The sequence below is a fragment of the Typopeltis vanoorti genome, chromosome 23 (genome assembly GCF_054136105.1).
Source record: "Typopeltis vanoorti isolate ZY-2024b chromosome 23, IOZ_Tvanoo_1.0, whole genome shotgun sequence".
NCBI classification, from domain to species: Eukaryota; Metazoa; Arthropoda; class Arachnida; order Uropygi; family Thelyphonidae; genus Typopeltis; species Typopeltis vanoorti.
In genome coordinates, this window is record NC_143571.1 from 3,987,206 (window position 1) to 4,003,247 (window position 16,042).

The 16,042-nt window shown below is 33.5% G+C and overlaps 1 protein-coding gene across 1 annotated transcript in view; it reads right to left on the minus strand.

Moving 5' to 3' along the window:
- The window catches only part of LOC150093582 (carboxypeptidase D-like), a 506,393-nt gene that overhangs the window by 20,651 nt on the left and 469,700 nt on the right, over positions 1-16,042 (minus strand). Inside the window, exon 24 of the mRNA XM_090413049.1 lies at positions 7,275-7,377. Within this exon, the coding sequence (XP_090269175.1) occupies positions 7,275-7,377 (103 nt within the window). The remainder of the gene's footprint in view (positions 1-7,274; positions 7,378-16,042) is intronic.

The following is a 16,042-nucleotide window of genomic DNA, read 5'->3' on the forward strand; positions in this document are numbered from 1 at the left end:
GGCCTCAGATAGAAATTAGAGGATTCGTTTCTTATAGTAAGGAATTACCTTTAACAGTTAGGATATGCACGTGAGTGAATTTGGGAATTGGCCAGAGATATAGAATTTGCTTTCCTTATAGAATGAATGTGTAAGAAGTGATACAGATATTAGAGCCAAGAAGATTTTGTAAGTAAAGTAGGGAGGTTAAAATAATGAGGGAAGTAAAATAAATGGAATAGCAATGATATATAAAATGGCGCACACGGAGCTAAATTAGAAATTCAATTAGCAAATGTCCTTTAGTATTGAAGAATATAGAAGAGTATGTTTGATCTATCAAGTAGAGGTTGTAAACTATATATGAAGTTCTTTGTTTTGCATGTTATGATAAACATAGAGAGGTTAAATAATTAATGCTTTATTAGTGTGTATTCATAAAGTGTAAGATGCTTCAATTGTAATTAAATGTTTTGCTTTTTAAGTTTAACTGGTGCCTTGCCTGATTTTTTTTCTCTATTGCACTTTCTCATAAAATTCAGACCACAGCGGGAGAAAAGTTAAATAGGGAGGCTACGAATGCAAAAGTAATTTATAGTGAAATATAGTTGTATGCTAAATTGTGTTCTGGTTCCTTGATTCTGCACTCTTTGTTAATCTAGGATTCAGGGTGGCGAAGGATAAATATAAATTTTTCCCTGAATCCAAAAAAGGAATCAGATCTAGTATTGAACAAAGGAATTGGTATTGACCATTAGCAATCCCTTTGTCCTTAAACCACTAGCATCATTCTTAAAGGTAAATATTGACCCAGAGAGAATATTTAAATTAAAAGGGTAATTAAAGTGTTAGAGATAAGTTCAATAAGCACATGCGTATTAAGACGAAAATTTTAGAGAAGAAAGAAGAAGAATAAGTAAGACTTTACAATGGCACAGCAAATTTTACAGTGCTGTCTCCATCTTTTTCTGCAATGGAATTATTTTGCTCCCCTTCCATTCCATGCTACAAATCCAAAGTACAGATCCTTGTTATATTCTCTGAACTCTCAACAGTTTGTCAAGATCCAATTGTCACACTAAGACAAACTGTTGAGAGTTCAGAGAATATAACAAGGATCTGTACTTTGGATTTGTAGGTTGAAAAGCTATATGACCAAGAGAAAAGCTATTCAAATTGTTACAATTATATAGTATAAATGGAACATTATATCAAAGCAATACATATAGTAGTTCATATTTGAGTTGTAACTCAGCAGTTTAGAATCGAAGGATGTAAAGGAACGTGGTTTGATGTTAAATCAGGTTATTTCCACTATGCACCATCATGATCATATATGGATCAGAATATGAAGCGAGGTGGCATTAAGCCTGATATCAAAACTTGAGATATCCAACTAATCTCTTTACTTTATGCAGATAATGTTATACCTATTAATAAATCCAAGTCTGCAGCATTCTGTAACTAAATAAAAATAACTGCTGTAATAAATTTGGTATGCAAATCAGCAATATAAAAACAAAGATAATAAAAATAGGCAAAAACAGAGAAAGCATGAACTGCATCCTGAATAGAGAACCTTTGTAACAAATAAAACATTTCAGTCATTTAGGTACTATATATATATTTTAGTGACGACAGCAAATTAAATCTGGGAAAAAGACAATAGAATTAGCAAAGTTGGTATGGTACCGAAGTAAACAAATTTATGTGGAATAATCAAAGCACTAAAGCAGATGTATAAGCACTAAAGCAGATGTATACAAAATAGTGTTCAAAGACCGGAGACCAGAGATATGAGAATTATAAGAAAAACTGGCGAAATGAACAGATGGCAGAATCATATTAAAAGTGAAGATATTAGGAAGGAACTTGCCATCTTTAGTATTCAGTAATGCTTGAGCAGATTTAATCTAAGATATTATGGTCTATTTAAACAGAATGGGAGAGGAAAGATTAATAAAACAATTTAATTAATTTTTTTGGCCAAGATGGCAGGAAAAAGACCCACAGAAAAACCACAATCTAGGTAGACTGACACAGTAAGAAGTGCCTTAGAAGATTGAAATATAAGATGATGATACTGGAGTTCTGACAGATACCAGAATAAACTTTTCATTTAGTACTACCATAATATCCTGATCTGTTCTTGTAGCAAACCAGTTTGCTACAAGAACAGATCAGGTCAGATGAAATTTTGTTTATGTGGGCATCAGGGGAGAATGCTAGTCTTGAAATTCCCGCTTGCTCTTGTTATCATTCAGGGAGTGAGAGGTGTGACTGAAGTCTGATTAGTGGAATAATGAATTACTGACCATTTAAAACTATATATTTAGAAATTTATCTACATTTAATCATACAAATACAACATTTATTTTAGAAATGATATTCTATATTTTTTATTTTTTTTATTTTGGTTTAACCAATAAGAATACAATTTGGTCGGCTAAATCCCAAATTGCCAGCCCATCCTCGTTCGTTCAGTATCAAAGTAGATACCCAACAGGGTGCACCATGAGAAGGTGAGGATTGGACATTAGGTCAGAAGCCCTGGTCGGTTCTCCGCATTCCTTTAAAGGCTATGTGGAAGTCTCCTCTCAGTTATACAGCTTCATATCCTGTACACCCCTTGAGGGTACATGGCAGGAATTTGATGATGATGATGATATTCTATATTTTTCAATTTAGCTACTTGAATACAAATTCTACCCTACAGTTCTTCTTTATGAACTGGTCAATAACATCATCATACAAAGTTGGTTGTTACTTAATTTTCCCAAGCAACATGAACACTTGTAAAGGCTGGCTGAAGCTCACTGGCTAGAGCTACTTTGACTGCATATGGCCTGTGTTTAAGCAACAGTGAGACGACATGGAGGAAGTGGAAATGGCTATGCATGCACATGAACTCATGCTGCAGCGAGTACCTGGAAGCTCCTACAACTGAGCAAGCCAAAGTAGCTTTGACTAGACGAGCAAGCATCGACCTTCGATACACAACGCAAAGATCAATTATTGCCGTGCAAGCTTAAGACATCTTCTATCTACAAAAATAAAAGCCTAAATGGAATACTTATTAATGCATGCTAATATTATTAACAAATAAATATTACTCTTCTTTCTCAAGTAATGAGCTTGCACAGCAAGCATGGAAAATTTGCCCCTGGTGGGCATTTCATCAGATCAGATGAAATTTTGTTTATGTGGGCATTAACAATTATAATGTATCCCCTCATGTCTCTTGATGGATGGCAAAATACTGGGCATTATCAAACCTTTGTTTAATTCATTCCTAGTACTGTCTTCATTCCATTAAACCATATTTGCTCTTTTCTCAAAACTTCCCCCCCCCCAACATTTCTTTATCTAGTATTCATTTCCTACTCTGATATTTAATTTAGATCTCCAAACAGAATGAGCTCCCTCCCTTTTCAATCAGCAACATTGTCTTTTAAATAGAAAAATTCTTTTACTTTGTCCTTTTTGTATTGTCCAATAGAAGAAAATTTAGTTAAATCCAGATGACTTGCACTATTGTAAATAATTTCATATACTGTATATATATTTATCTCTTGGGTGCTTGTTCTGTCGACTGCAACTGGTATCAGATTTCTATACTGAAATTTAGGCATACAAGTATGGTCCTAGATTTATATACATATATATATAATGCTACAATAATTCTCTCTTATTTTTAAAAATCAAACTCGACTTTCACAATAATTAAGTAAATTGAGTCTTCACACTTCTACATATTAAAAAACAGTTTAGTAATTCTGAGACACATAAATATACCACAAAATAAACTTTAACAACAGAAAATCTAAAAAATTAATTAAATAAATCACATCTTATCTAGTCAAAAAAATATACCAGCTAAAAAGAACATCTTAAAGTTTATATGAAAATTAACAACTTTCCACATCTTCCTATATGAGAGATTCTGAAGAAAAAATATTTAAAAAATTACTTCCATATATAACCTTCAAATGGGCATAAAAGTCATTACTGTTCTAATGGAACTTTTAATATCTGTTAAATATTCCTCTTTCTGTATGAAAAATCTTCATGTATATATCAAGTTTCAAGGTTCCTTGGTATAAGTTACTGAACGGGAAAAATGTCAGCAATGCATGGGAATCTTTGAAAAAGTGCTTAAATGAGGCAGAATCTGAATGCACTCTAGTGTTTAAAGAATAAATAGATTTGGAGTGAAATCAATGTGCAATATTAAGAAAGAGATCCACAGGAAGAAGATGATGTGAAAAGAATATCATGAGAATAAAAGTGAGAGAAGTTATGAAATATATAAAGCTCAGGCCAGAAACAAGTACTGTGCAGAAAGCTAAATCAGAATATGAAAAGAAATTGGCTATGCAGGCTAAAGGCAATACAAAAGAATTTTATCATTATGCCCCAACAAAAGAAAGAATGAATGTGGAAGAATAACTTGACTGAATGCAGATGGTACTCTAGTGTCAGAAGCTAATGGGATTGTTTAATTAACGAGTGCCCACTTTGCTAAGATATATCAACCAAGTGTATGTAACATGTTGCACAATGCTACTGCTACATTGGATGAAGAATTAGAGGTGCATGAAAATGATGTTGAAGAGCTGTTGCAGAACCTGGATAAGAATTTGTCAGTAGGGACAGATGGAATAACAGCACATTTGCTAAAGGAATGTTCAAACTGAATTAGCTAGGCCTTTCACATGTTTGTATAACTTGAGTCTCAGCTCAGGAATGATAATACCACAGGAATGGAAGGAATGTGTGATAGTTCAATTTACAAGGGTGGTACAAAAACTGATATGTCTAACTACTGACCTATCAGAATTGCTGCTGTGGTGAAGATTTTAGAGAAGTTGGTAAGAACTCGCATACAGAAATGGGTAGACAAACCAGCTTTAGTAAACCCAGCATGGGTTTACTAAAGAAAGGTCATATTCAGCAATTTCCTCATATTTTATAACAATCTTACAGCTGAGTTGGCTATAGGGAATGGATACACATGATAATGTTCGATTTTGCTAAGTCATTTGAGAGGATACCACATGAAAGATTGTTGCATAAATTGGAGAATATGGGATTGAAATATAAACTTCTGACTTGGATGTGGATGATTGACAGAAAGATATCGAACAGTGGTATATGGTGGGTGCGAATCTGTCATATTTAAGGTGATCAGTGGTTTATCTCAGGGTTCAGTTCTTGGGCTACTGTTGTTCAATCTATACATTTATGACATTAGGAAGGGTCTAACAGGAGATATACAATTGTTTGCTGATGATGCAAAGACAGGCAGGGCAATCAGGGATGCTACTGATATCCAGCACTTATAGAATGATTTCAATAGGCTGGAAATTTGGCTGTCAGTTTAATGTTAGTAAGTGTAAAGTTATGCACTTGGGCATGATGAGATTTCCAGTGGCATATTATATTAGAGGTGTTATGTTACAATAAACTGATGAAGCCAGGGATCTTGGCATAATGGTGGATAGGAATTTCAAGTTCAAAGTTCACATAGCAAAAGTTGCAAATACTTAGAGAAAAATTGGGATGATGAAGCGAACCTTGGCATGCAAGGATAAGGAAGTCATTTTGCCTCTTTATAAGGGTTTGATACAATCATACTTGAATTATTGTGCTCAGATTTGGTCTCCTGGGTTCCAAGAGGATAAAAAAAAAAAGCTGTGGAAAAGATGCAAAGAAGAGTTACAAAGTTTATATCCGGATTATGGGATTTAGATTATGAGGACAGATTGCCAGTATGTGGATTACACACTCTGGATAACAGGAGAAAGAGGGATGATATGATAGAGGTATATAAACTTTTGAATGGGTGCTATACAATATCATCTGATGCAATTTTTTGTTGTATGGAAGGTGGGGAGAGAACACGGGACATTCATGTAGGTAAGTTTTTCTCTCACAAAACAGTGAGTGAGTGGAATAGTTTGTCTTCAGGGAGTAGTAGCATCTAATTGGCTTGGGTGATTTACAGCATCCCTGAATGAATCCTTGCCCAGAAGTCTCAGATAATGATAATCTTTAAAGGTACCTGGTGGCATGACTATAAACAATAAATTACACGATAACCACAGTAAATTAACTTTAATGAATGATAATGTACTGAAAATAATAGTTCCTTATCATAGTGCATAGAAACAGGAATACAAGGAAATGTTTTTAATAATATTATTTATTAATATTAATTTCTAGCATGTGGCAACAGTTTTTAATTGGTAAACTACGCACTGATGATGTACTGTTATTTCAGTACGAAATATCTGTACTTTATTTTCATTAAAGTTAATTACTGTGGTTAATTTGTAATTTATTGTTTTTAATAATAATAATAATAAGAAGAATAATAATGCAGTCTCATCTGCATTGAAAACCTGTTCAGATTTATATTCTTTCTCTTTGATGAACTTCTTGAGTTGTGCAGAGTAGGACTTAGTAACCTCATGATCAGCTGAAGCAGACTCGCCTGTATCTTTACATTACATAATGAATAATGCCCCCTGAATTTCTGGAACCAGCCCTAGCTGACTGAAAGTGGTTTCTGCGGTACAGGCGGTTCTACTGTTTAAACCTGTTGTAAAGATTGAGGGCATTAGGGGAAATCATACCAATGTTCACAGGCAAGTTTTTCATATGCTGGTCTTTGTTCCAAATGAACAGTGCATTCTCCATTTTTAACATCATATATATGCCAGGTATTTAGCAGTAACAATTTCACCAGCTTGCACAGCCTCTGATCTCTTTCTTGTTTCCTTATAAATCATACTTTTGTTTCTTTTCAGTTGAAAAGTCCTTATAAAGGTTCCTAGATCATATGAAACATAGAAGTTTATTATTATTATTACATGACACCTCCAGAGAGTCTTTGGACTCCCTGGAGGCGTCATGTAATAATAATAATAATAAATGACTCATCGAGGGAGGGCATGCACCTACTCTACAACTGTCTCCACCAATCACAACTACCATCATCATCTACACCAATGCCATCTACTATCCCACGCCACCACTAGATTTTCATAGATAACCACAAACATCCATACCAACGGCTGGATTCGAACCTGCAGCCTTTTGGCTGAAGAGCAGATACGCTAACCACTCGGCCAACCAGGTCGGTGATATTATTAATACTGAAACTTCTGTCATTGATTCATGCTCCCCCCCCCCCTTCTAATGACCAGTAATTTCCAGTTCTTTACATAAAATACTAGTTTCTGCAAGTTTACTTAAAATAAATGCCCAATACTATCATAAAAAATACTCACCAATAATCATGACAAAAAAAACACGGGGAATGCCAGCAATTCTTGAATCCTCATCTAATTTAAAATCTACTTTTGTGATGTCACCAGTGTAAACAGACACTACCTAAAATGGGAAGGGAATATGAAAAATTGAATACAATGAAATTTGATACTATATAGTTGTGTGTATAGTAATGCAAATAACATAGAGCATAGCATGTAGTTTCTAGAACAGGGTTCCAGACCTTGGCATATCTATGATACCAATATGCTATATGATCAACTATACTGTTCAAGATGTCAGAGAGAGAGAGAGATTAATAATTTAAAAAAGGAATTTAGTGTCCATGGGGAATTAAAACCAGTAAGGAAATAATTCCTTACTGGTTTAATTCCTTCAGCAGAAAACTGCTAAATTTATAACTGTCATTTAAATTTAAGTTCTTATCTTAACAATCTAATAAATTTTCTTGCACCTGTGAATGTTCTAGTTAAAAAATCTGCTTTTATTTTCTTGTCATTTTATCTAATTCTTCACAGTATTACCTCATTTAAACCTGAAGCATGCAAAATGAAAGCAGAGGATTATATAATGAATACCTTGTTAAAAAAAAAGAAAGAATCAGAAATGGACATGAAGTGTTTAATGAAATGGATTATATTTATATTATCTAAACACAGATATAATAGTTTTAATACAAGTAGTGATTATCGATTAGTGAGTTAAAAATGATAAAACTGTGATGAGACTGAAATTAATTAAAACTAAAAGTCTATTAATTTATTAGATTTGGCTAAAAAGAGTTGCTCCAAAAAGAAGAAAAGTTTGACAATACTGATATGAATGAAAACTTAGACAAAAACTACCAAATAATAACAGAGACTAAATTAGACTAAATAATGCCAGAGAGATTGGTGGAATTAACAAAAAGGATGAAAGAAAATTATCAGATGAAACCCTAAACTTCTTAAGAAATGAAAAGAATCTAGACAGGATAAGCAGAATAGAAATCTCTGAACTATGTAAACAATAAGGGATGACACAAAAATTTAGAAACTTCAGAACAAGGAAAATCAGAATTACAATAGAAAACAATGTAAATCTAAAAGGAATGAGAAGAGGTTGTTCATAGACATATCAATTAATAGTTTTAAAGATGAAAATGGAGTACTAATTAAAAACAAAGAACAGATCGTAAACTTAAACCAATATGAATACAAAAATGTAATAGGTAAAAAAATGTTCTGATGTTTTAAAAGATATTCAGTATGCAATGGGAAGCATGAATAGTGGAAAGGCACCAGGTGAAAATGAGATACTGACAAGTTTTAAAAGCAGATGACAAATCAGTCATGACTCTGCTAAGTAAAATTTACACATTCTGCCTAAAACAGAAGAAAATACCAAAGAAATACCATGAGTAGACATATTACTTATTCTTTATTCATAGAATTTTCGCCTGAGTATCACAGGTATCATCAGTACAGGTACAAAGGCTAATTAAACAATAACTGTTATATTCACAAAGTGCCACCTAAGTAGCTAAGGTTAAATTTCCTAAATTTATTTTAAAAAAAATCCCCCTCCCCCTTTTTTCAATATATATAAATATATATATGTGAAATCTTTCCTAACAATTACAAGTTAGGAAAGATTTGCTGATTTATAGAGTACTATCTCCCACAAGGGGGGAAAGACTTAGACCATCGGATCTGTTTAGGTTAGGGGGGGGGGTGAAGTAACGTTTCGCATGTTTCTTTGTAAAGCTGTTCCATTAGGAACCGACTTTTGTCTTGTTCCACTGAACTGTATGTCTGGTGTTGATGGCATGTTCTGCAAGTCCAGACTGTTCAGGTTCAAGGTACTGGATATATGACTTGTGTTCTTCTAACTGGATCAGAGCAGATCTTCCTGTTTGTCCGAAATATGATAACCCACAAGAGCAGGGAATCTGGTAGACACATGGATACCTAACCTCCAGAACAAGCAGGATTCAGAAAAATTACATCACTATTCATTATATATACACACTCATGTTCATAGAAACTTCATCACCTGCTGTAATCTTTTTTTTTTTTTATTTTTGGTAATTAAATTTGAATGCCTATTAACAAGGGATAATAACCTAATTGTCACAAATAATGAAGAAGGTAATGTAACTTTTATTTTTGATTAATATTTGACTCTTTTTAGTAGATGTGACATAATTAAGAAATGAGAACAAACTTGACAACTTTGCAAATATTTCAGAATGGAGTGGATAGTGATATTTTCACTGAAAAAATAAAAAAAGCTAAAGCTAAAAATTCACTTTTTGCTGTTTAGTACTTTGTGGGTCCTCCTTTTGCCTTTATTACAGCTTGGCATCTGGGGGGCATTGACAAAATCAATTTCCTGATGGATGCAACTGTCAAGGATATGGAACAATAAACCATTTATTGTTCCATATCCTAATAATGGCTTCTTGAAGCTCCCAAAATGTTTTCGACTTCTTGCACATTTCAGTCTCGTTTGGTACAACAAATTCTCAATGGGGTTGAGATCTGGGCTGTTTCCTGGCCCAGATATAGGCAATGGTAGTCACTGAATCGAGTATTCACTGAGCTACTTATTAACCTGCGATAAAAACTAAAGCTTTTTTAAGTACTAAACTCCATTTGTATGGTACATTTTAGAGTTATAGTAGCATTACTTACACTTTTTGCCCTATGTGTGACATAGGGCAAAAAGTGTAAGTAATGAAGTAGAGGTCCTGAAAGTTGCAGTTCATTGTTATGGTAACGTGGTCTCTGATAGTAGGCAGCAAATCTAAAATTTTTTGGTATGCTTGAACCTTTTATGAAATGCAAACAACCAATACTCTGGGACTGCATGATATGACATGCAGGCCCAGATCATCTGACTGGCTAAGAATTTGACTTCTGACACCGGACAGTCGGGGTTGAATTTTTCCTCTGATTGTCTTTGAACTGTCTGTCTGCCATTGGTGTCTTGCAGGTCAAACTTTTTCTTGTCAGAAAAAATTACTCTTTTCCACTGATCAGAGGTCCATTTAGCATGCCCTTTGCACCAATTTAACTGAGCCAATTTAATTTTTTTTTTGGTTAACAAGGGTTTCTTTTTAGGGTGCCTGGCTATCAGTCCCTGTTGAATGAGTCTTCTCCTGACAGTTAATCACTGAAAAGACAAATGAATACCGAAAAACCTTAGGTTCAGTCTTGATTGATTTTGAAAAAAGCATTTGATTTCATCTCAACATTAACTATTTTAGAAGTCCTAAAAATCAAGGAACTGAGAGGGGGAAAAAATTAAAAATCTGGAATGGAAAATAGAGGAATTAGTAAATATGAAAGAACTAAATCAGCTATGACATTGTTATTTTAGGAAACTCTACAGAAGAACTTCAACAAATAATTAATGAACTGAATGCAAAATGAAAAGATTAAATATAAACAAAGAAAAAAAAATATGTAAAATAAATAATAACCAAAAGCCAGTACATATGCAACATTGGGAAATTGACATGGCAACTTACTACATTTACTTGGTGAGAAAAATTACAGTACAGAGAGAGAGAGAGGCTGTGAGGAAGATATTATACATAGAATTTAACTTGGTTGGTTAGCCTTTAGAAATCACATTTCAGTTAAAATGTGTTTCAGCTGAAAGAAACTTTATTGCTTGCCAAATCACACAGACATGGGCTCAGTAAACTTGATTTTGTGTTCTCAGTCTTAAAAGTTACTGGAATTGCTGATACGTTCATATTGAAAGTAATTATTCTGAAGTGATAAAACTGCTCATAAAGTTTTCAATAGTTTATTTCATGAAGCTTGCTGCAACTTTCATATAGTAAGTGGTTATAAAAGTGTCTTAGATGAAGACAATATATTTTTCTTCAGTGTTCCATGATTTGAGATGCAAGAAGAATGACATACGTTGCTGTCATATAGAGAACACTTTTTTGTGTTAGTCTTTCTCCTCGAGAAGGAATAAAACTTTCTGTAGGAAAAGTGAGAACTCGAGAAGGAATAAAACTTTCTGTAGGAAGCAAGAAACTGAATTTCCAAAATTTTTGTTTGTATAAGATAACTGATGGCTTATGAAAAGTGAATTGAAACTGTACAGTTAAAGTGTTTTTCTAAGCAATCTGAAGTTGTGGTGTGATTATACTGCCACCTGTGTGGTTAAGTGATTCATCATAATCAAATTCCTGACATATATCCTCAGGAGGTGTATAGGATCTTATGACAGTACTACATGAAAAGTTACATCATTACTAACTTCTTATCTAAAATTTCCTCCAGATTAGCCTGTTATCTGTTGACATTCCAATATTTCTGTCTTCTAAGGCACTTTCTGTATTAATCCACCTACATCTTGGTCTTTCTATGGATCTTTTTCTTGCCATTCCGGCAAAGAACAATTGCTTAGCTAATCTTTCTTCTGCTATTCTGTTTAAGTGGCCATATCACCTAAGATTAGCTCTGATAACACATTACTGAATGATAACAATGTGAAGTTCTTTCCTAATATTGTCATTTTTAATATGATACTGCCATTGATGACATCTGTTCAGTACCCTAATTTTTCTCAGGACTCATATCTCTGGTCTTTGATCAAGTGTTTTATTTCTAACCTAGCTCTCAGATACATAAGTTAAAATTGGTTTGAACACTATTTTGTATACAGCCAGTTTAGTGTTATGACTAATCTCTCTCTTATTCCATATAAATTTATTCAGTTGACTTCCATACCAGTTTTGCTAATTCTGTCTATTTCCAAATTTAATTTGCCATCTTCACTAAAAATTGTGCCTAAACAGCTGAAATGTTTTACTTGTTCTATAGGTTCTCCAGTGTTGATGTTTTTAATGTTTTTGCCTATTTTCAATGTCTTTATCTTTTTAAATGCTGTGTTTTATACCAAATTTATTACAGCAGTTATTCAACTTGGTCAGGGATCCTGCAGACTTGTCTTTGATTTATTTAGGAGTATAACATCATCTGCATAATGTAAAGAGATGAGATTAACATCTCCAATTTTGTTATCAGATTTAATATCTCTTTCCTTCATAACATAATCCATATAGATTATAAATAACAGTGGAGATAATGTACACTTTTGTCGCACACCTGACTTAACATCAGACCATCTTCCTGTACCTCCTTCAATTCTAATTGTTGATTTACAACTCAAAACAGAGACTATGCGTTGTTTGATATAATGTCCAATTTACACCATGTCACTGAAGTGTTTTGAACAGCTTTTGTCTTGGCACCTTGTAATTTGTCTTTTTCAAATCTACAAAACATATATAAATCCTTGTTATATTCCCAATATTTCTCAACTATTTGTCTGAAATTGAAATTCTGATCCTGACAACTTCTTTTTGGCCTGAACTCAGCTTGTTCTTCTCCAAGGTTCTCCTCCACAATTTTTCTTAGCTTTTTCTCAAGAATACCATAAATCGTACCAGTAGAGAAATTTCTCTGTAATTCTCACATTTTGAACTTTATTTCCTTTTTCATACATGAGTACTATGTGTACTCTAATCCAAGGATGGAATTTGACCATTTCAGATGGCATTTCTGTTGAGTGTTTTCTACCACCATGCTGTCACTGATGGTTTCAAAAAAATAAGATAAAATTTTAGTGATCTTTCAAAATAATTACTGGAGTAATTATTTTGAAAGATCAGTACTTTTACAGTACTCTTTCCTCCATTTCTGAACTTTTTTCAATAGTCTCCAGAATATTTTACCACCCTCCTGATATTTATTTTCTATGTTATATGCAACATATGCCAGCCTGGTTGGCCAAGTGGTTAGCATATCTGCTCTCCAGACAAAAGGCTGCGGGTTCTCAGACAATCACAAACATCCATGCCCAAGGCATGGATGTTTGTGATTGTCTGTGAAAATGCAAATGGTGGTGGTCGGTGGTAGATGGCGTTCGTTTAGACCAGTGTTTCTCAAACTTCAGATATCCGTGGACCCCGTCTTAAATTTTTATTATTACCAAGTACCCCTAATTAATTAATTAAACCTTAATTAATTAAATGAATAAATTAATTAAAATTAATAAATTTATTTTAAATATTAAAAATTAAATATCTATTTTATTTGAATTTATATGTTCATGTAAACCAAAAATATTATTTATTTTTAATAGAACAAACTTTATAAAGATACTATAAAGTTTTACTTACTTGAAATAATTTATCATCAATGAGTGGAGTGAAATTGCTTATGGTGAGATAAAATTTCAGAAAATTTGGTCGGTGTTTTGCTCAATCTCAGATGCAGTTTAAAATCTATAATGCCATTCCTCTTCTTTGTCTTAATATCTACAAGGGCCGAAAATCCAACTTCACACAGATATGAACTTGGAAATAGAAAAATTAACCTTAGAGCTTTATCTGTTAATTCAGGAAATTCATTCTGTATTTGTAGCCAAAATGATGATAACGTATTCTTGTTGTATTTATTTTTTAGAAAACCATCAGAAGCTAGTTTTAAAAGTTGTTCTTCTTCTATTGACGATAGACCCTGTGGCATAAATTTGTTTTTATTGAAAGGGTATCTTATCCACTCAATATTAATGTCCAATTCAGGGAAATACTTTTCTAGATTCATTTGTAAACTTTTTAAATGCTGCATGATAGTAATTTTCACATCATCATCAATTTGTTCATTTCATGAAGCGATGGAAACGCATCAAATTCTCCATTACTAACCTGCTTTTGCCATAACTTCAATTTTGCCAACTTGGCATTCACTTTATCTTGGACATGAAATATAGAAATTTCCTTGCCTTGTAAAGATAAATTAAGACTATTTAATACAGTAAATATATCTGCCAGGTATGCTAATTGACTGAGCCATTTCCAATTATGTAAATACTTTTTCAATTCAAACTTTTCATGAAGAAAAACTTGTAGTTCATTCCGAAGTTCTAATAAACGAGTAAGGACTTTTCCATGAGAAAGCCAACGAACATCGGTATGGAAAAGAAGTTGTGTATAGTTGCTTCCCATTTCTTTGCAAAGTTGAGAGAAAAGTCTGGCGTTTAGAGGACGACCTTTAATATAATTTATGATTTTTACAGCTTCATCAAGAACTTTTCTTAGGTCTGTAGACATCATTTGTATAGCCAACGCCTCCCTGTGTATGCAGCAGTGTGTCGACTTTGCATTTTGTGCAACAACTTGAATCCTTGAAACAAGCCCTTTTTTAGATCCGACCATGGATTTCGCTCTGTCCGTGCTTATTCCAACACAACTTTTCCAATCAAGCTTGTTTTGATGCATAAAGGTATTTATACTGTTGAATATTTCTTCTCCTGTTGTATGTTCTGGCAAGGGTTGGAAATATAAAAGGTCGTCATGAATTTTTTGATTTTTTTCGTACCTAACGAACACTAGAAGATTTGCAAAATTTGTAATGTCGGTGGATTCATCTACCTGCAACGTATAATAACGACTCTTACGTATATCGGATAACAATGTTTGTTTTATATTTTCAGCTATTTCAGTGATTCTTTGATGAACGGTACTATTTGAAAGGCAAATCCGATCAAAGATCTTTTTGCATTATCTCCGATCATAATTTCCGCTATTATTTTTGCTGCAGGCTTGACCAACGTTTCACCAATTGTTTCTGCTACATCACTTTTTGATATTAATAGCGACACAAGATAGGAAACTCTAAAGCCTTCATGTTTTCACCTCCTGACACGATCGACATCACGTTTTGAGATTCTTTTAAATTCTTTAGTTTATTTTGAAAACATTCGACAGATTTGTCCTTGCATTCATTATGTTTCGATTCAAAATGGCGATTTAAATTACATGGTTTCATGCTTTCATTTTTTAAAGTTTCACCGCAAATTACACATAATGGAATAGGTTCCTCTTCATTACCCGTCCATGAAAATCCACATTTCAAGTAATTTATATCGTACTTAAGAAGTTTTTTCATCTTCTTCCTAGTTGGTTCTTTAGAGATGTCAGACGACACACACTTATCAATTTCACTTGATCCAGATACAACATCAACATTTTCTTGTTGCTGACTGCTACTTGTATCTACTACGTTCCTCTCTTTTGCACACTTTAAAAATCCAGTCTTTAACCAGTGATCCATATTTAAGAATTTGAAAGCTAAAAAAAATTATCGTATTTAACAAACAGTCCTTCAACAAATGGCTAGTGAAAGCAGAACTCAAAACAGATAGCAATGGTAGGCCAGTAGAGATAAAGCAGCTATGAAGACGTTCATATCATTGGTGCGGTATTAACAAAAGATTGCGCTACTAATTGACAAAGGCAAGCCAACAGTTCAGTTGAAATGCTAATTCTCTTCAACTGAATTCCTTATATAATATCTGAAACACATTCACTATATATTTTTTAGTTTTAACACGTTCACTCAAACAAAACCATATGTTGCCGGTGCACCATATGGTTTTGATTGTCTACTATACAGCATTTTATGTGGGAGGGGTCGTGCGATTCATTAGTTAGTGCCATTTTTACCCAGTTGTCTCTAATTGCACTGTTTGTTGAGAAATATTACACAGCCTGCAGATGTCTCTGTACCTTATTCAATGATGCAATAGGAACGTTTTACTATCTCAAACTTAAATTTTATTCCATGCGTTAATGATGCATAGCTGAAAATTACCACGGACCCCCTGAAGACCTTTCGTGGACCCCCGGGGATCCGTGTACCACACTTTGAGAAACACTGGTTTAGACGATAAAGGTAGTTGCGGTTGGTGGAGA